The 20,729-nt window shown below is 39.0% G+C and overlaps 1 protein-coding gene across 1 annotated transcript in view; it reads right to left on the reverse strand.

Moving 5' to 3' along the window:
* The window catches only part of SLC37A1 (solute carrier family 37 (glucose-6-phosphate transporter), member 1), a 31,332-nt gene extending 14,271 nt beyond the window's left edge, over nucleotides 1-17,061 (reverse strand). The window contains exons 1-9 of the mRNA XM_009998217.1: nucleotides 17,006-17,061; nucleotides 15,307-15,388; nucleotides 14,359-14,485; nucleotides 12,425-12,503; nucleotides 11,444-11,579; nucleotides 9,848-9,924; nucleotides 7,870-8,036; nucleotides 7,104-7,141; nucleotides 1,554-1,637 (exon numbers count right to left, since the gene is read on the reverse strand). Of these exons, the coding sequence (XP_009996519.1) occupies nucleotides 1,554-1,637; nucleotides 7,104-7,141; nucleotides 7,870-8,036; nucleotides 9,848-9,924; nucleotides 11,444-11,579; nucleotides 12,425-12,503; nucleotides 14,359-14,485; nucleotides 15,307-15,388; nucleotides 17,006-17,061 (846 nt within the window). The remainder of the gene's footprint in view (nucleotides 1-1,553; nucleotides 1,638-7,103; nucleotides 7,142-7,869; nucleotides 8,037-9,847; nucleotides 9,925-11,443; nucleotides 11,580-12,424; nucleotides 12,504-14,358; nucleotides 14,486-15,306; nucleotides 15,389-17,005) is intronic.
* Between the last annotated feature and the right edge of the window lie 3,668 nt (nucleotides 17,062-20,729).

Genomic DNA, 20,729 nt, shown 5'->3' on the forward strand with positions numbered 1-20,729 from the left:
TTCCTTCCTTCTTAGAGTAACTGTAGAGGTCATTGAAAAATCAGTAAAAACTGATATTCCATGGGGTTTGGAGGAGACCAGCTCATAAATCCAAAACATCTGTTGTTTTTACAGGCATAAAGCTCACTGTGACAATCAGCTCAGCATAATTGTAACACAACCACTGTAAAAAGGAAAAATGTTCAGCTATACTTCTTTCAGGAATATGATTATGTTTTGTCACTGGCAGAAAATAAGGGGGTGCCAAACAAGGATTTTTTTATTAATTTCTTTTTAAAGACTTGTTAGTACTCCATACCACAAATGTAAAGCCCAGCTGGAAGGATGGATGGAGGAAGAAAAAGGGAAAAAAAAAAAAAAGAACATTGACAGGATTGCCAGCAACAGCAAGTGCCCTCATGCTTTGTTGTCCATGATGAGCCTCTGTCCTGCTCACATGGTAACACCAGTCAGTGGGAGAGAGGGGTATACCCTCTTGCTCACTCACTGTGCAGACCCTTTGCACATGCTGGCAGTAGAGGTAGAAACAGAGTTAGAAGTGAAATCTTTGTCTACTGTTTTGCTGACTATAGTTATGATCCTGCTCTGGCAGGGGGGTTGGACTAGATGATCTTTCGAGGCCCCTTCCAACACCTAAGATTCTGTGATTCTGTGATCTCTGACTTCATGACTTGTCTAACTTCTCCCCTTATTTTCCAGCTGGTTGTGAAACAACATTGACAAGTGGTTTCTGGGCTGGAGACTGTTCTTGGGCAGCTCAAAATGAACATGAATAAACTAAATACAGAAGGAGTTTAAGTTGGACAGATCAAAATTACGAGTGAAGTGTTGCCTTAGCAAAAATTTCAACTTCTTCATCAACATTAATTATTATACTCAGTGCATGCTGATTATTATTCTAAGGGCAAAGGATGAAAAGAACAGAAAGCTTCTATTTTCCTGTAAAAGCTTGAAAGAAGTTAAAGAAAAAAGTTATCCTCTCAGGATGCAGTGTGCCAAGTGTACTGAATAACAACACTGCTAATGGAAATTTTCAGTTAATATCCCTCACAAGATAAAAAGTCTTTTTACCCCAAAATGGGGAAATCCAGAAGTAACTTCCCAGTGAGAATTACCAGCACAAGTCTTAAGCAGCATTCCTGTGAATAACTGCTCATATTAGAACTCTGTCTCCATGTATAACCTTGGAAGTACACACATCTATTACATTAAAAAGGGAGAGAGGTGAGACTGCAAAGAGGGGATAAACATGGTATAAGTAGCTTTAAGATTTCAAATGGGATACTTCAAAAAATATTTTGCAGTACATTACTTTTGCTGCCTTTATACGAAGGTTAAAAATTAAGACCAAGTAAACATGCTTACTCAGCTCAGTTTGCAGTAATGCCTGTTTCCCTTGTCTGAAATTACATGTGGCTATGTGTGCGTGAAAAGGGAAGTAGATTACAGCATTATAAAAGGAAGAACAAACTTCAACAATAGTAAATGTACCGTAAACATTCCATGTGAGCTTTAGGAAGTCTTTATACTATTAAAATAATGTTATATTTTACCTGGGGCTTGCTGGTTTCCTTAGCATTTAAGGTCGGCATCTGGACTCTGAATCGAGATGCACCATTCAGGACGGTTTTAGAAATCTAAAAAATAAAACCAAAGATAAACAAAACCCACCATATTTTTGTTGCTTGTTTTTTAAAAGATTACAGTAGTATTAATAATTTCTCTATATCTAAAGTCTTTGTGCATTGCAACAAACATATGGAGCATCTTTAATTACTGTGAATTTGGGGTTTTAAGTTCTTATGCAGACCTATGGCAATGTAAGTAAAATGCAATAAAAAACTCATTTGAAGCCTAACTTCATACTGTCTTTATACAGAAGCCACATACTGAATTCAGAGCACAGACACACGATTCTTAACAGTTTCAGCTGCCTTTTCCTCTGCAGAACTTTCATTGATGTTGCAAACTTCATTTTTCCTCAAATGCAGATGATCCTAGTAGTAGCTACAGAAGTTGATTTGTTTCAGGAAAACCGTGATTCTTTATTTCCTTATTCTTTTAAAGTTCACCACTTAAGTTTATGCTCACTATATTCTTCTAAAACAGGAACAGACTGTGGTCTTGGGGGCAGGAGGGTTAATGGAGAGTCTGAGCACTTCCAGCCTGCTCAGTACAGAAACTGAGGCAACAAGGATGGACCTACTTTTTATACTTACTTATTAACACGCATCAGTGTATTGGTTCATATCAAATTTCATTAATTGGAAAACATAGTTTTGAGATCTGTGGTCTAAAAAGATTTGCTAGGGAAATTAAGGTTTATCTTCCAAATGAAATATACAGCTTTATAATAAGTGTGCAGTCAGGTACGGACAACCTATTGCTAAGGCCACTAAGAGGCAGTGTACATTCTTCAGGGATGGGATGTTTGCTTAAGTGTCTAATCACACTCTGAATGCCACATAAAAAAAACCCTAAAAAACCTGCCTCAAATAAAACCCCTCAAAACCACCACCATAAATTAAAAAAACTCAAACATGTCCATCCTCACTGAATATTTTAATTCAAAATAAATCACTAGGTAATTTTTTCCCAACAAAAATACACGGATGTGTATTGTAGTATTTTATAGACAAACTACTATGCATCAACCAAATCCTTCTAAGACAGCAAAAATACTCTACAGGGCAAGGATGGTTGCTCAACGCAGAGCTGAGGTGCAAGCAGTCCTGGGCGTGCATTCCCCAAAATAAACAAACACCACTCAAACCCCCCAGGGTCTGATAAAACAGATTTAAAATTTTATCTTACAGAAGATCACGCACTTGTCAAGAAAGTGATTTAAAATATATCTGTGGGGAAGAAAATCCATTATCTAGAGACAAGTAATCTATGTTTTTATTTAGCAGCTCAGCAGAGAAAAATGAAAAGCTTTTTTATTTGACTGTCAAAAATAAGATTTACTGTGGTAAAGAGGAAATGTCTGAGGATAAGGACTAGACAGAAAGGCTGCATATTTAATACTTTTTTCTCCTTTTCAGAAGATAAAAATTGCAGCCTGGTGCCTTTTAAATGCATTTTGCCATAGGAGTTTAAGAGCACTAGGCTTCCTGGAAATGCATAGTCAGGTTAAGGAAAGTTCCTAGAACAGTCAGTCTGTACGAACATGCGGCAACGATGGTGTTTACCTATGAAAAACATGTAGAGGGGAAAACGATGAGAAGCAACAAAAGAAGTTCTAAATACCATTAAATATACTTTTAAACTTTCACTATGGAAGTGCACGAATGCTTAATAAAGCACACAGACGTCTCTTGGCATTTGTCATAGGCATAGCCTTTTGGAAAGTCCTATGTCAAACCTTTGTGGAGAACAGTCCTGACGTTGTTGGTCCGCAACAGCCTCCAATGCTACCATTTTAAAGCACTTTATTGTACTCAAATACTCGTTTTGAAATAATTTCAGGTTCATAAAACCAGAGCCAAGGCAAATACAGGCAAGCAAAGCACAACCAAAAAAAAATGGTGAATAAAGAATAAGAACAGTGCACTCAAGGGCTGGTGCCTGGCTCTCTCTGTGCTTCTGGACAAGTCAATGAAATCAGACTACTCACCACGACAAACTCTGTAGAAATACTGGGCTTATAATTATGCTGCAAATAAACAGTAGACCTAATTCATCCAAGATAGTGATACCGCATAGAGATGAATCTGATCTATAAATCTTAACATAAATCTACCTTAAGTCCGTCTCTCCTGTCCAGCATATATTTTAGTTGTGCTTAAATCTAACTGGCCTCATTCATCTACAAGGAGGTTCAGCTTTTGGCACCAGCAGGCAGAGCTGCCTGCACCTAACCAAGACATCTGTCCAAAGTGACCTAATACAGCCTTATAAGCAAATAAACTGTGTATGTTTCTTTAATTTTCTAGAAAAAAACCTTTGCTAACTGTTCGCAAAAGCACACAGTTCAGGCTGTCACCTGAAATGACTGAGCAAAAAAAGGGCAGCTAGCACTTTAGGCCTGCTAGCAAATTCTACTCTTTGTACAACATGGCTGATTTTTTTATATTTTCCTTAATAACACAGTCTATTTTATTATGCAGCCTTCCTTCAATTAGCAATCATTTTTTCTTTATGATCAGAAACAATCACTGTCACATCTGCATTTGTAGATCTTCTTGAAGCTGTGAGCCCTACTGGCTAAGGATTTAGAATCCATTATACTTTGCTGACCACACAGGGCTGAAGTGAAGAGTGAGCAATTCATATGGCAAACTTCCAAAGACAAAAACTTAATCTGAGAAAGGTCCAAGGCAGGTGGGGAAGCACATTTGTAAACCTCTTACTACATTTGCAGATGTGAATATATGGAACAGGGAACGAAGAAGTGAAGCCTTTTGCTCTGGAGAGGATGGTTTCTAGGGAAACAGAAGGTCAAATGCATCCCTACACAATGAGACTATGCCTGAAGCAGTGATCGTGCTGATGTCCTAGAGAAGATCAGGTCAAGTGATAGCCCCTTGCTGGGAATGGGATCAAGGATGGTGAATGGAAGAAGAAAAAAGCCCCTAAAATACTACATTTTTGTTGAAAATACCACAGCAAGTAGATAATGAATATCAGGGATTTTTTCATACCAGCCCCTTGAGACATATGAGCAACAAATTGTGCAGAAGTCTTTAGCTATGCTTTCCAGTAAAAATGTATCTGAAAAAAATAAGAAACCTTTACTTCCATAAAGCTTAACAGCAAATTCTGTAAACATTATTTTCTAGGTATTATAAACAGCAGCTGAAATGTTCACAGGAACACTTCTAAACTTCATGAAAGCTAAGGTTAAAAGTGCCTCCTGTTAGACGTGTCTTTAAAATATTCTCTTACTTGACATATATTACCTTCAGAGAATTTAATGAAAAATACAGAGTGCATTGTGAGCACAGCTTATCTCACAGTAACATACTAAAACCAGGAGTTTCACAAACTAAGGTTTTCAGAAGCTTTATGAGGAGTACTCCATATGAGGGGAAAAAAATATAAAATCCCTTAACTGGTAAAGAAGAGATAACACAAACTAGAAAAGTCATCTCCAGTTAGTATTCATAAAAAACCCCCAAACATTTAAAATGTAAAAAGCCATTGGTTTGAAACTACTGGTGGATGTGGGTAAATAAACAGCAATTATCCCTGCACAAGCTACCTGTGAAACTTGCAACTGGAAAGTGAAGTTCACACATACCTACACATGCAGACAGTGTCCGTGTATCACACTTTTCCTAGTACAGGAAAAGCTAAGTGGGATTTCCATTGGGACCTTCCTTCTGGCACTTTCCCCAATAGCCCCAATTTGCCCTCACACATGGGAAACCTTAAGACTTTCTTTGCACATCTCCCCCTAGTATTCTTCCAAATAACTAGTTAAAAATGTGGCAGACTAGTTAAAAATGTGGCAGAACTGGTTGCCTCCCTCCTCTAGGGCTACAGCTACATGAGGCAAGAAAGGAATATTTCTCTCTGGAGCACCTCTGCTATGAAGTCAGGCTGAGAGAGCTGGGGCTGTTCAGCCTGGAGAAGAGAAGGCTCTGAGGAGACCTTACAGCAGCTTCCCAGTACTTGAAAGGGGCCTACAGGAAAGCTGGGGAGAAACTTTTTACCCGAGTGTGTAGTGATAGGATGAGGGATAATGGTTTTAAGCTGGAAGAGGGTAGATTCAGGTTAGACATTAGGAAGAAATTCTTTACTGTGAGGATGGTGACACTGGAACAGGTTGCACAGGGAGGTTGTGAATGCCTCTCCTTGGAAGTGTTCAAGGCCAGGTCGGACAGGGCTTTGAGCAACCTGGTCTACTGGAAGGTGCCCATGCTGGGAAGTTGGAATGATGATCTTAAAGGTCCCTTCCAACCCAAACCATTCTAGGATATGATTCTATGATCCTGCTTCAACAATACCTTTAGCAGGTAATCTCTGGTGCTGGCTTTTCCAACTCTTGTGTCAAAAGAGCTGCATTTTCCGTTGTGATCCAGGCAGTATGCATTCTGCAGTTTGTGTGTGTAAGTGTATTTACAGCTTAGAGAAGTTCCCTTCCTTGCCAAAACGTAAGTCCTTGAAGCATAAGCTGTCATACTATAGCGAGATCCAATGCCTCAACACCAGTAAAACATATGATCAATGCATTCTAAAAACTCACTATATATTTTTTTAAAAGCATTGATGTATAAACAGTATCTCCATCCTTGAGGAAATCAAAATTTTACAGGGAAGACCTAAGCGTTTTGATCCTAATTCAGAACTACTACACGCAGAGGGTTGGATACAATATCCAGAGGTCCTGTCCCTTCCAACCCAAATTATTCTGTGATGTCACAAGAAATAAAGCATTGATTTCTCATGTCCATTACCACTAAGCACAGAGTACTTCGCTCATCTTTTCACAGCTCTTCATTAATGTCAGTTTTGGTTAAATAAAGGCCATATTCTATCATGACTAAAACTCACTGTCACAAACAGACTGTTTGCTCCAACCTCTTCACCTCAGCTTCATATCCACACCTTGCTTCTCTTTTCCCTAGCCATATGGTCCTGTTGTCCTTCCCTCTATCTAACCTTCCAGCCCCAAGCCCACAGATGCATGGTTCATTGATACTATAGCTGCAGAAGGGCTGTTTGCTTTTTCTTCTGTAATGCCTAATTCAGGGTTCTCAAACATTATATGGTTGATAGCTACCTCATTATGCCATAACTAAGCAAAGAAGACAAGAACAGGAGATAGGTCAAAATGCTTTGCAGGTGGCCAGGCTGATTAGAAGAAGAAAAAAACCCCACCCAAATATAAATCAACAACTTTCACTTGGTTTAGTGTAGCAAGATCATCTATTCCAAAACGTGAGTTAAAGCAAACTGATTCACTTCTTGATTCACATTGCTTTGATATAAAGTAAGCTACAAGTTTACCACACAGAAGATCAATCATTCCCTAAAGTATAGGGTCAGTTGCAACACCCTGGCACAAAAGGGTGTGCAGATTATCTGCTTTCCAGAACTATCATAACAAACATGTGCATTAGGAGGCAAAAAACAAAACAGAAAAAGCATTCACTTACACTGGATGGTTTGCAGGAACAACTTATATCTTTAGGATCTGAAATAAAATACAGCACATGGTTAATAGTGCAAACAAGCATAATAAGTATCTCTTAAAACACCGTTAGTGTAATTTACTAACAATAAACCAACAATACGGAAACCACAGATATAGTCCTGGTAGAAAAGTGCAACTGTAACTCTAGGGAAAAAGACAAGGGTGCTCCATGGTACCCCTCCCATCCTATGGCCACATTAAGTGCTATTCTGGCAGTCCAGCTCGTTACAGCATTCTAGTTATATCTGCCGAGATAGGACATTTACAGTAAAATCAGCATTTCTACCTGTGTGTTTCTGAGTCTACGTAAGGACAAAATGGGGACAGTCCTTCTACTTTAAAGTGACAAAACTTGCTCTAGCAGCTGATTTCTGCATTTCATAGCACTGCATACAAACGGCATGGGTTGAATGACAGCACAGAATATGCACTGCAGCCAGGTGGGATATTCTGCTAAGACACACTTGAACAATTTATAAAGACAAGGAAGTAATGACAGGGCAGTGCACTGAATTCTGAAGTGTTACTCTCTCACATATGCCAGAGTCTGAGCATATAAACTCTTTAGATATACATAGGCTCTTCTCCATCTAGTGTTCTAGGAAGAAGTTCTTGAAGTATTGGCATGGCTTGGGGAATATACATTGTACAGGGTCATTTAGCTTAAATAGCTGGTGTTCTTCACCCATAATGAGCCCTTCATGATTCTATCTAATTAAACCACTTACGTTCAATAAGAAACAGGAAACAAACAATCCCCATCACAGCAATGATCACACCAGGCACCACGAAGGAGAGACCCCAGCATGCAGACACCCAGTAAGCAGCAATTAAGGATCCCAAGATATTTCCCACTGAAGTGTGTGAATTCCAGATTCCCATAATCAAACCTCTCCTGCATTAAAAAAAACCAACACAACACAAACATTTATTATTATTTCAACAATACCCATTACTATTTGAGAAAAGTGTATAAAAAAATAATTGTTCACCTGGGGTGTTAGTGAATTATTTGGAATTTTTTTGTTCTTTAACTGACCACTTCTTTATGCCACAGTCTTTCACCTGGCAATTTGAATGCACCAAAGTATTAATAGAAATGTTCTAGATACTTTTCTGTTTATGACAGAACTCATCCTACATTTGATGGCACTTGAAGGCACCACTAGGGCTTGCATATTTCTGGATAGAATTTATTTGATAAAATCAAGTATGCACATATTGCATAGCATATGCACACTAAGTCCAATGCTTTTAGGAACAAAAGGCCTCCTGCAAATAAATTGCACTGATAACCTGATGCTTTCAGGATATGCTTCCCAAGCAGAAAAATATCTGTTCAGGATAGGTAGAGCAAATTCAGTATTTTCTCATCCCATTCTCAACATACTAGGCATTAGTAGAAGGTAGCACCTGCGCAAGCTTGGCTAACATACACATCAAACTGCTGTCTGTCTGCAAATCCCAGATTAGAGCTGTTGCAGAATAGCTCCAGCTGAGATAATGTAAACCACAAAAATCCCACTGTTAGCAGGCATTTTTTTCCTGTTTAAGTCAGGGGAAAACTGCCTTGCCCTGCCCTTGCAGACATTTACCTGGAGGAACATAATTTGAACTAAACCAAATCTTTTCCTTTGGCTGAAGACAAGACTTAAGAGGTGTGCTCATATTTCACAAATTTGTAGAAAATTGAAAAAAAAAAAGAACCAGCCCACTGACATTCAGACCAGAGCCCTATCCACCAGTCCACTATGCAGCCTCCTAAAAGTAAAGGCGGTTGCTTTTGCACACAGCAAAATCTGAATAAGTGTATTTGTTTTGCATAGACTTAGCACTTTTATTCAGTATTGTATGATGGTTATAATTTGCTGCATTTTGTAACATTGGCCAAAAAGACTGCAGGGACTATGGAAAACATAGTCTATACCTTCCTAACTATCCCATGATTTTATATAGAAAGCATATACTTAGTTTTCATAGAGTCCTTCTCTTGAACCCATTGACAATAATGTTCATTCAGTGGTATGTATCTACAATGGATAGCACGATAGTAGCACTACTTTATGCTACATGCTTCAAATATTAGCAGAGCCAGTGGATTTAGCATGCAGGTATTGCAAAATTTATGTCAAACTCCTGTACAGTGTGACAAAATAAAGATTATGAGTGATCTCTATGCAGGATTAAGGGGAAAAAATATTTAAAGAGAGTGACAAAAAGGTTAAAAAAGACATATGTACTTTCTTTTTTAATTACATTTTCAGGTTTCTGTGTGTTAGAAAAGAAGACATGAGACAAAAATATACTTTTGGAGTTATACCTTCACAACTAGGTTGAAACACAAATGAAAACATGGTAAATTCCACATTAAAATGGCATAATAACAGTCTTTATTAAAAGTGATTTTAGATAGTTAATCTTTGCAAGAATTATTCTTAATTCAATTATGAAGTATTTCATTTGAAAAAGAAACATCAGACTAAAGGGCTACCAGAGAAAGCTGTTATGGCACAAGAGATAATATTTCAAACCGATATAAACTAAGCAGTGTAACAAAGGAAACTCCTCTCAAAGATCTACCTAACTGCTTGTTTCATCCCAAAAGAAACCCCACTGAACCAAAAAAAGGTATTTAAATATACTATAATGTTACAACCCAGAATGTATTGATCTGTACTTCCAAACTTTGGGTTACATATTATTTACCTTCCTTTTCCAAACCAGTTGCCAATACATGTAACGACACTCGGCCAGCCAGTAGTTTGCACCAACCCATTAGCTATCTGAAAGCATATAAAAATAGTAATAAATAAACATACTATATACTAGGTCGGGTTCCTACACAACTCCTGCCGAGTGCTGAATTAGGAAAAGGAAGCCTACACAAATGCCTTGAATTTAGAAATTTAGTGGTGGGTTTGAAAAACATTATTTTCCAAGAATAAACAAGTTACAATGTTTTGCAGAGATTCTTCCCTTCTTAAATTATTTTGTAATTTAAACCACAAAAAAATTGTAATTCAATCACATGCTTACCAAAAATCACATTGTACTGAACTGAACAGAGAAATTAATCCCCACGCTCAAACAGCAACATGATACTTATTCCAATTTGAACATCCAGCAAAGCATGTTTGCAATCAAGAGGAAGAAAAATAAAACTCTAGGGAAGACTCGGTAACTTGGCACATTCATTTGAAAATGCTTAACACACATCTGTAAATAAACCTGAGAGGAGAAACTTCACTTGCTGTATTTAGGCTGAAGAAAACAACTATTTCAGCCTCGTGTTGCACAGATCATAACCCTTTGTTATCTCAACTCCTAAAAAACTTCCTATCTAGAATTACAGATTAACACAAAGATCACAATACAATAATTCACATGTACAATAAGCATTTGAACATGCAACAAAACAACCTCACTCTAGCCAACTAAATCTAATAAGGCTGGTGGTGTGAGACCACCCTTGCTATTACAGGATTTGCTGACCACCTCAGGCAGTGCAGCATTGGTAGAGATAGTCAGCTTAACCCTAAAGGACCCAGCTCCTGTCTTGGAAACCACATAAGCCAAGAGCACTGGGGCAGTGATATGGTTAAATGGATGACTTGGTGAAAGGGTTAAAAAGGCTTGTAGTAGCCAAGTTAGTATCGCTGCACAATGCCATGCAAACGTGCCAGTGGTGAAAGTGCTACTGCAATAACAGAAAGAAAGCAGCCATGCAAGGTGCAGACCTGTCCAAACTGACTCAGAAGTGCTAACCATATCTTGCTCCTGACCTGAATTCCATTTTAGGTCAATGAGAAATATTCTTGAGACGCCTAATTACATTTACAAGTGCTCTGAAAAATCCCACACAATTAATTTTGTTACAGGAGCTGTTTGTTCTCAGCCACACCAACGTGGGAGACTGTTCATCATTAGCAGTATAATGTAATTTTTCTGCAGAGAAAGCCAGGATGCATCACTCAGGTCTTGGCAGACTGACAACAGTACATACATTTGTTTTAAAACTCGCCCACATTTAAGCTTGCAAAGATATGATCACTGATTTTACACAGATTGAAATGCTTTAACTTGTTTTCAAAGACTTCTTTCACTAAAAAAAACAAACATTTTTCAATAATAGACCCTGGGGCTATCCATTCTGTCTTTTCTGCCTGTCATCAACAACTATGTATGCCAGCATTTACATCCTCCTATCCAACCACTAATCACGGTTTGCAACTGAAAAAAAGCCCAATACAACACTGAACAGCACCATGGAAACTGAGAGTACCTAGGTAACATTATGCCTACCTGAGCCACTATGTAAAACCACAGATTGTGTACATTATAGAAATAACCCAGTCCAAACATTGCAGTGAAGAGTCCGCTAGCAAGCATCCCAACTGTCAGATAGTACCGGATAGGGAGCCGTTCTCCTATAATTCCACTTGGAATGTGGAAGGAAAATAAAAAGAAAGGCAACAATTAAAAACGAGATCACACCCCAAGCCTTCATAGAGAAAGGATATTTGGTATTGTTCAATTAAGGTTGAGGAGAAACTTCACTGACAACTGCTGTTTCCCTTCACAGTAGCAAATGAACAATTTTTAACACTTGACAGAAAAAACAAACAAACATTAAATGTTTGCTAATTGCAAAGTGCTGACATCTGCACAACCATATTTCAGGAGATACACACCTGGAACACACTGGAAGTCATTTACTTACAGAGTCATTTTCCAAATGACCCATCAGATGGGATGTGTCAGCAGCCATTTAAAGTGAGACTCATCTCCCTTACTAATAATTCCAGAACCTTACGAAGGTTCTGGTTTTCATCAATAAAAAGAAGCATTTCCAAACAACAGCTAAGATTCCACATTTTAAGATGAGATCAATATTACTTTTCAGGGGGTGCCTGCTTCTGCCCTGCCTAAAAAGAGAGACAGGACAAGCAGTTTAGTTCACATGGACAAGCTAGAGACTGATAAAGTTTGAGGACACCTATTCCAGCATATATTCCTTCCTATTCCACATGAAGGAAAGACAGGCTAGACTGCAAGTCAGAAAGCATTTCTGCACAAGGCAGGATGGGTGCAGGTAAGAAGCTTTCTATATACCAACACATATGATACCACTGGGAACTCAGGATGATGTGGTGTTTTTTTCCCCCAGCAAGCAAGTTCTCACTCTCTTTACCAGAAACTTTACAGAAGGGACAATATCTCAGAAGCAGTAGAGCCTCATAATTTAACAGTAAGTGATAATGTTTCCAAGAAAGGGAGGTTTACCTTAAATACATTCCAACTGCATATGCACATAGAAATGAATAATCCAGCGCTCCTAGTAACTGTTTGTAGTTGTTCTTATCTAAGAAGAAATTTCAAAGCAAATAATCAGTTTAAATGTAACGATAACTTCCCAGCCATTTTTACATATTAGAAGAAAAATGTTAGTGAAAATGTACTGACATTTAATTTTCAATAGGCATTTCTAGACTTAAGCATACATTTTGCAAAACATTTTATTTACCAGAAACAATCCCTTCTACAACTGAGACTTTTACATGTAATATATTTGGAAAATACTGGTAGGCCTATTCTTAATTCTGCCCTCATTTAAAGCAGCATTTTAGAAGAGAAGAAACATCAATTATTAACAAGCTGCCCTTTTCTTATAGGACATTAGACAAAAGAAAAAACAAACTTTAACAGTTTTATTAAAAGTGGAAATGGCATGTTGCAAATGTGTGAGGTCCTAACAGTCAAAATGGCTAAAAAAAATCCATCATCTCATAGAGTTTTAAGGGAGCAGCTTAATATATAGTTTTAAATGGTTGAAGCCTTTTGCATTTCATTTTCCAACTACTCACAAGACACAGAGATGGAAATCTTGTTTAAAAAAACCAAACACAACAAAATCAAAAGTGTTCTGCTCTGTACAGCAAATGACTAATCACAAATAAATGGGATTTGCAGGTAGGATGGAGGGAGCAGGAGGGACTCCACCCAGATAGAAATACAAGGTCTAGTCTTCAAAGATACGAGCTCGTACAAAGAAACACAGTTTGTGTGTTTTGCAAGAAGCCAAAATTCCCACTGACTATGAGAATGAAGTCACAGTTATTGCAGCTTTCCTTCTTTGAGTGTTAGTCCCAGTTTTCCAGCTACATTGCCTGAAAAACAAGAGCTGAAAGGACAAGCCTAGAGTGCCATCTGAAAGGGGTAGCTTTGCAATAGACTGTGTCTTTATGGAAACAGGAGGAGACTAGAGCTCAGAAGTCTCCATTAAGAAAGCTAACTAGTGTCTTAGATAAGCACATTCAGTCTCCCTTTAGTCCAGGGACAAGAAACATCAACCAAGTTTAACTACAACACCATATACTTGGAAACCTGTGGAATTAAATAATTTCAGCAGACTGCTTACTTTGCAGAGGGCAGTTAATACACAGAATTTTGTCCACAAAAACCCAGAGCTCAGATCCTTAATAATCTTTGAATAGAGTAGGACTTTTTTTTTTTTAATTGCTAAATAAAGAATAATTAGAATGAATGGCCAGATAGACTGGAGTGGACTGGCACACTGACAGAATGGACTATTCTACTTCACTGATGTTCTTGGTAGTGATAAAAGTGTCAAGGAATTACTCAAAATCTCTATTAAATTAAAAAAGATTAAATTCAAATTTAATTGTAAGTAGCCAAATATTTTTTCTAATTAAATGAAAGCCCAGGTTCATAAGCTATTCAGTAAGTTGTGAACTCTATTCTACAATGAAGTCTCCCATTTTTCTCCATTAAAACTGAGAGAAAAATACTCTCTCAGGCAGGTAAGGACTCTGAAAAGTTCCAATTTAAATAAACACCAAGTAATTCCACTTAAATGATTACTGGGCCTTGAATTAAACCAGCAGAATATTATTTTATTCTTCACCCTTTTTTTCTTAATAGACAAATGCCATTGTAGTGAAACCATCTCATAGCTGTTAACAGGTAAAACAATGTCAGTTAAGTGACTTTCAGTAGGAAAGACACCATGAGGTAAGTCACAACTTAACTTTGGAAAAATCAACAAGAACATGGAAAACAAAACACCCATCCCATGCATATCTCCTGAATCACTCCACACACAAAAAAGAAATAGCAAGAGGCAAATAATCTAATTATGAATATAAGCTCATTATTATGAAAGAAAAAGACTAAACATTTTAAAAATCAACCCTTACCAAATGGCTCCCAACCACACTGAGACATGTTAGATGTTTTTTTGACAGGCTGAATCTGGGCAGCATCTTCTTTGTAGGAGCTGAGTTCAACTTCATGTGAAGCAGCACAATGCTTATGCAGCTCCCCCTGATACAGAAAGGAAATTTGAAAATGGAAAATTCACCTGTGACTTTTTATCCCCATGCAGCAACAAATTTAACAATTCTAATTCTATATGAACCTGTGTCAAACCCACCAAAATGAGTACAATTGTTAGTCATTAGTAATTGCTTGATATTTTTTGCTGGGTGAAATCACTACATGAAAGAGTAGTTATGTGGTTAGAAACAACATGGTACAGTGGTGTTTCAGATACTACAGAATTTCAAAATTCTTCACTAACATCAAACTACCTTACACATTGTCACTCGTCAGCTATACACAATACAGCCCTGGGGCTTTGATGTGTGTCTGGGAAGTTACATAGGCCAAAGATGAAACAAACTGAGAATTATATAATTTTTTGCCAACAGCTTCACTGGGAACAGAGTCCTAAGTGTATAGGCAGCTATAATTATCATGCTCAACAGTATTTGGAACAAGTCTTGTAGAATTTCATCATGTTTGATCCATCACTTATGAGCAACTTTTCTCAAACACAGGAATGTAAACTTGTAAACTCTTAGATATTTATAATTAGATTAATTCACACAAATTAAGCATAGGCATAGCTGTTTCAAGTCTTAAGGCCAGAGATAACGTGTATAGACAATATTCTAGGTGTGGTCTCACTAAAATTTATCGAGTAAATGTAACAGCATACTAGCTTGATCAGTTTCTCATCTTTTAAAGCACTGCGAGTTAAACTTTAACATTGCCTTTCACAACAGGAAATACTTTAAAAAGTCACTACTTCCGTGTTTGACAGGATTAGAAGGATGTTTAAACAAGGATGCAACCTTGCTTACCTTAACTATACTAATAGGTTTCCTTGATAAATGGAAGCTGGCATACAACAAGAAAGTGAGAGCAAAAATGAAGGCTCTATACCTACAAATAGAAAAATATTATAAGATACTATTTGAAAAAAAATTATTGAGATTTACTGTTAGCATTAAGCTACATAAAAACCTTACACAAGTAATTTGTAATCTTAGAATAGTGCAAGACAGCTTTTTTCATGTTCTCTAACAGCCTGAAGAACCACCACAGCAGTTATACTGCTTTACAACTTTTGCTCTGATTTGGCTTTGGGAAGGAGCTTGGTAGCACAGAGCTGTGAGCAGGACAAGGCAGCAGTGGTCTGGAATCCACAGAGCTGATCTGCCTTGTTTACAGTCTTCCCTGGGGGAGATTAAAAAGCCGTTCAAAATAAAACATACTGACAATCAGATTGCACATTTCACTGTCTTGTCTGGTTTTCTGGTACAATTAGGACATAAATAGTGGCTCTGTGAATTGTCAGTTTGACTATTCTGTGTTACTTCTTTCTTTCCTTACTGCTTTTAGGATCAGCCATTTCTAGAGATGGGGACTGAACCTGACTCTGTGTGCTGTCAGCTACACCACAGGAACATAACTACCCAGCTTTGGGGCTCAGAAGTAATTTTCCCTTGTACCTCACTGGCATCCTTGGGTCTTTCTCCACGGTTCACCTGAATTCAAGGGGCATCTCAAACTCCCTGTCACTGCAAGCTTTAAACAAAGACAACCATCTGATCTGTTCTATTCACTACCTGCAGCACAGTTCAGTTGTTAAAGGAGAGCATTTTGTGGATATGTGCTTTCATTAATACAGAGACCAGAGTGTATCTGTAAGTTCCTTCTAGCCTTGATTTTAAAATTAACACCTGTAAATAAATGTATACAACAAAGATCTGATACCCCACAGCCTACTATGATCCCTAATTTTTAATTGATATTTTTCTATAATTTTCTGCCTTAAATTTTAACAAGGGACATGATTTATAGTTCTGGCATATTTACAGGGACTTTAAAATGAGAGCAAGTTATCCAGCAGGTTGAGTTATTCAGCCCCATAACTGAAACCATCCTCACAGAGATAAAAATGCAATGACTTTGCTCTTGCTGCTCTACTAGAAAAAGTATGTGATAAAATTGCTCAAATGGGAAGTGCTTGGTCTTTTGTTTGTTTTTTTTTTGTTATTCACACACAATTGACTCACTATTCTATCTCAGAAAGTACAAGAACTGATGGCACCCAACTTGCAGGACTGGTTTTCCTAAAGCAAAGAGCTTTTCATTTTGTTTTGTTTTACACAGCAGTGTAATTCTACAAGTCTACATTACACACCAAATTATGGAGGAGAAAACACACTTCTGGTTAAGAAAAGAAAGCTAACCTTGAGCACATCTCCCACCCACGAATATAAGAGTCTCTGATTTATCCATATTTTGCAAATAAAGGGACAAAAGGCTTTACTCTTTAGCACACTTGACTAGTAGAGGTCTATCTGAGTTCCTCCCAAAAAAATCTCACTTTTTAAATGTGAGTCATATTTACTTAATATACAACTGACCATATTTTTTTTCTGTATATATTAAGCAATGAAAAAGCAAAAATAGAGCAAGGCAACAGTATCACCTTCCCTAGACACAAACTCACATTGTCCAAAACAAAGATGACCACCATCCTTCAAGACTTACCACTGATCTCGTGAAAATGAAGTGATAAAGCGAATCCCAGGAGGAAGCCGAGCCATCTACTCTACAGCTGGTATCAAATTTTAGGCAACACAATCATGTACTTGTGACAGCGTTATCTGTTCTTCAGAAGGCACAGCAAAAATCCTCCCCAAATCATGCAATGACAGCCTGTTAAGAAAGGTGGAGCATACACTGCTGAGCTGATCTCCCTGTAGGTTTTTTTGACTTGTACCTTCAGTTACAACGTGGCACTTTCTTCACTCTGCTTTCCTTCACTGCTGATCTTCAAATAAGAGAAGCCATAAGTAAACATTCTTATCAAGTCATAGTAATACTTTCTAATAATAACATTTGAACCAGCAATTATCAGAGACAAGTAATTACCGTAACTAAGTGCCTAGACATAAAAAGCAATGGAGAATTTTAAGCCAATATCAATTGCAGTCTCTTCTGAATTTTATCATGTATAATCTATTTTGAGAAGTTAGCACAGGATAAAGCAGTGGGGACACAAGGCAAAGATGCATTTACAACATGATTCAAAGCCAGCTGACATCAGAACACACTGCTTTTGGCCCAGACACACTACAAACAGGCAATTCCCCACCTTACAAAATTCTGTTTTAACACATCAGAAACATTCACAAGGTTGAAATTTGTTCAAAAACTACTATAGTGGTTTCAGCCCAGAACAGAAACTCCTCCCACTTGAGAGCAGGTGCAGCTGAACATTGCTGCCAGCAAGACTTTTGCAGCACTCCCTCTTCCAGTCTGACTTCCCTGTATCAGTACTACACAAAGCACCACATCATCACAATAAGAAAAAAAAACAAGTTTTTTCACCACTTGAGCTCCCTACACCAGCTCATCCAGCACACGGCAGAAGGCAGACTCTTGTGTGTACCTGACATACACAGAAGAGTGAGACTTCAGCAGTATCAGTTTCGCTTGGTTTGAAATCCTACAGAGTTCCTCCTGGTTCTTCACATTTGGGCTGAAGCCACTCCACAGAAACAGATGCACAGTTCTCTTTTATTACTTGTACCACAAGAGGAACTAGCTGCACTGTTGTTTCACTGCAAGCCTGAGCCAACTGTTGAGTAAGGTGACAAAAGGCACTGTAGGCAAAAGGTGTGACTGCAACTCATGCGTGCAGGCCAAGCCGCCCCGTGTGCTAACAGCAGAGCTTCCCCAGCAGGATGCCAAATAACACACCAAGGTCTGCAACATAAGCCCTACCTTCCTGGTAGCCCAGCTTGTAGGCTTAACGCCAGTATCAGCCAGCAACTGCTATGCTCCTGATAGGAAGCTGGCAGGATACAGGACTATTTTCCTGATACACAACAGGAGGGGAGCTACAGCAAAATTTCCCTTGAGGAAAACACATCAGCCAAGACCAAGAGTTTGTCATAACCTGGGAACTTTAGGTGCTGCAACAGGGCAGGCAAAGGGGTGAGACTCTCTCCTCTCACCTTTATTCCCCCATCTCACTACAGAAATTTAAACTACTACTCCTCAGCCAGCTGAATAACCACACCAAACAGTATCTGTTGTGTCAAAACTAGCAACTTGAAAGCTTCACTATCCACACAAGGTTCTTCCACAGGAATGGAGGAAAACTACCACCCCTTCGCATAGCAGAGTATCCACCAAAAGATCAAGGGTCTGCTCCCTTATATTAATACATTTTTGTCATACCTTTAGTTTTTCCACAGAGGTCTGGTTTGGCTTGACATCTCCCTCCCCCAAAATTGAGTTGACTTGCTAATCTTGTTTGGCATGTTCCACCTCCACACCCTGAATAATCAGATAACTTGGTGTGCAATTCATCAGCGAACCCCATAATCACTCCCACCCAACATGAGTTTCCTACCTTCTCTCTGAGCCTGCAGGGGTTAGAGGAAGTGCAACCCTCCTCCCCTCTGCCACCCCCAGCTGCAGGTCCCTGTCTCCCTCTGGGTCAGACCTTGCAGTCCTACAGTGATGGTTCAGGTGACTGATCCATCAGAAATCCTGCCCTGAAAAACAGCAAATCCAATAGGGAATATTATTAACTCACTCTGTGGCCACAAAACTGTTATACAGGATGAATCTGAAGCAGCAGGAGCATAAATATAGGGACTAAAGGTGGGACTGCTTCTTGCAACTATGGCTAGTTAGTTAGGTCACCTGAACTCTAATTTGAAACCAACAACTACTTGTCAGTAATTTTGTATTTGGTTGAAATGAGCTCTGATAGCTCTGGTGGGAGAAGAAAAAGAAGGGGACACAGACAAGAAGAGGAGTGAATTTTTCTTCCAGCATAAACAAATCTGCTTCAGGATGATCCCAAACCCTACCTCCCCCTCTCTACCATAATTATTCCAAACACCAAAACTATTATTTAACTGACCATACTTCAAGTGAGGTGATAGAAATATCTACTGGAAAAAAAGTGAGAGGCCAGCAAACAACAAAAATCTGAAGTCATAAATGTCTTTAAATGACCCCCTTAAAATATAATGGAACAAAGCAATTGTCATCACAGAAAAGTAATTGTTTAGCAGGTTAGCATTTAACAGCTTCAGTGTAAGCAGAGAGACTTCACACATCTCACAAAAGGTTTCAATGCCAAGTGGTCACACAGGGTTGCACATCTGTGCACCTGCTACACAGATCACACTCACACCACCTGCTAACAGCGTATGCTTGCTGTAAACCCAGAGTCAGACAACTGGACTATCAGCAGCACTTAACTGCACCCTAACTCTACTTAACAGGGGCCAAACTAATTTTACCTCCTGCAGGCAGAAAGACCCGAACACTCCATTTACTCATCAACAACTTATCTCTTCTTCCCATATATCCTTAAGTTCCTCTGATATTCATGTGCTTTTAATAAACAAACAGAAATTCCTTCACAAAAAGCAAAGAAACTTGTGGCAATGACATATGTGATAAAAGATTTTGGACTGCATCCTGCTGTAGATAAAAACAGATTTTAAAACTAAGCTAGTCTTCAGAAATTACATTGATAGCCTACAGCACACAGCTGATGGCTTAGCAACATGCCCTTACTACTCTCACTTCACTAACAAAGCCCAAGGACAACCTCCAGCTTAAAACACTCGATCTCGCTTTCTGTTCTTTCCTTTTCAGCACTTATTTTACCTGATGAGGAAAACAAACTCACAAACTTACTGAACCCATTATTACCTTCCAAACTGTGTACGGCTCCTTCAGGCTGCCCACAGCTCCCTCAGGGAACCAGCCACCCCTGACTGGCCTTTACCACCGCAAACCTCGCCTCAGCCGTGCTGCGTGCCGGAGGGACAGCACGAAGCTCCTGCTCGGCTCCTGCCCGCTTGTGGCACAGCTCCCTGCAGGGCAGGCGATAACTGCGCATGCAGGAGCGGTGAGCAAGGCAGGTCCTCCCCAGGGTGTCCCTCAGGGCTCCACAGGCCTTCATACACAGGCAGATCAAACGCACACTGCCTTTAGTATCCCAGCAGCTCAGCACCTCAGCCATAAATCGCCAAATCCATCAGCTTTGGACCTTAAATGACTATAGTTCTTCAGTTTAATAAAGCGGAAAGCAGTTGATGCTGCCTCACACACCCCGCGAACCCACGCCTGCCTCCCGGGGACCCGCACTCCGGGACCGGCACTACAGACCGCCCCGGGAGCGGCTGCAGCACCAGGGGCCCCGGTGGGTGGGCGTCCCGAAGCGTCCAAGGCCCAGGGC

Source organism: Chaetura pelagica, unplaced genomic scaffold, assembly GCF_000747805.2.
Source record: "Chaetura pelagica isolate M959 unplaced genomic scaffold, ChaPel_1.0 scaffold360, whole genome shotgun sequence".
NCBI lineage: Eukaryota > Metazoa > Chordata > Aves > Apodiformes > Apodidae > Chaetura > Chaetura pelagica.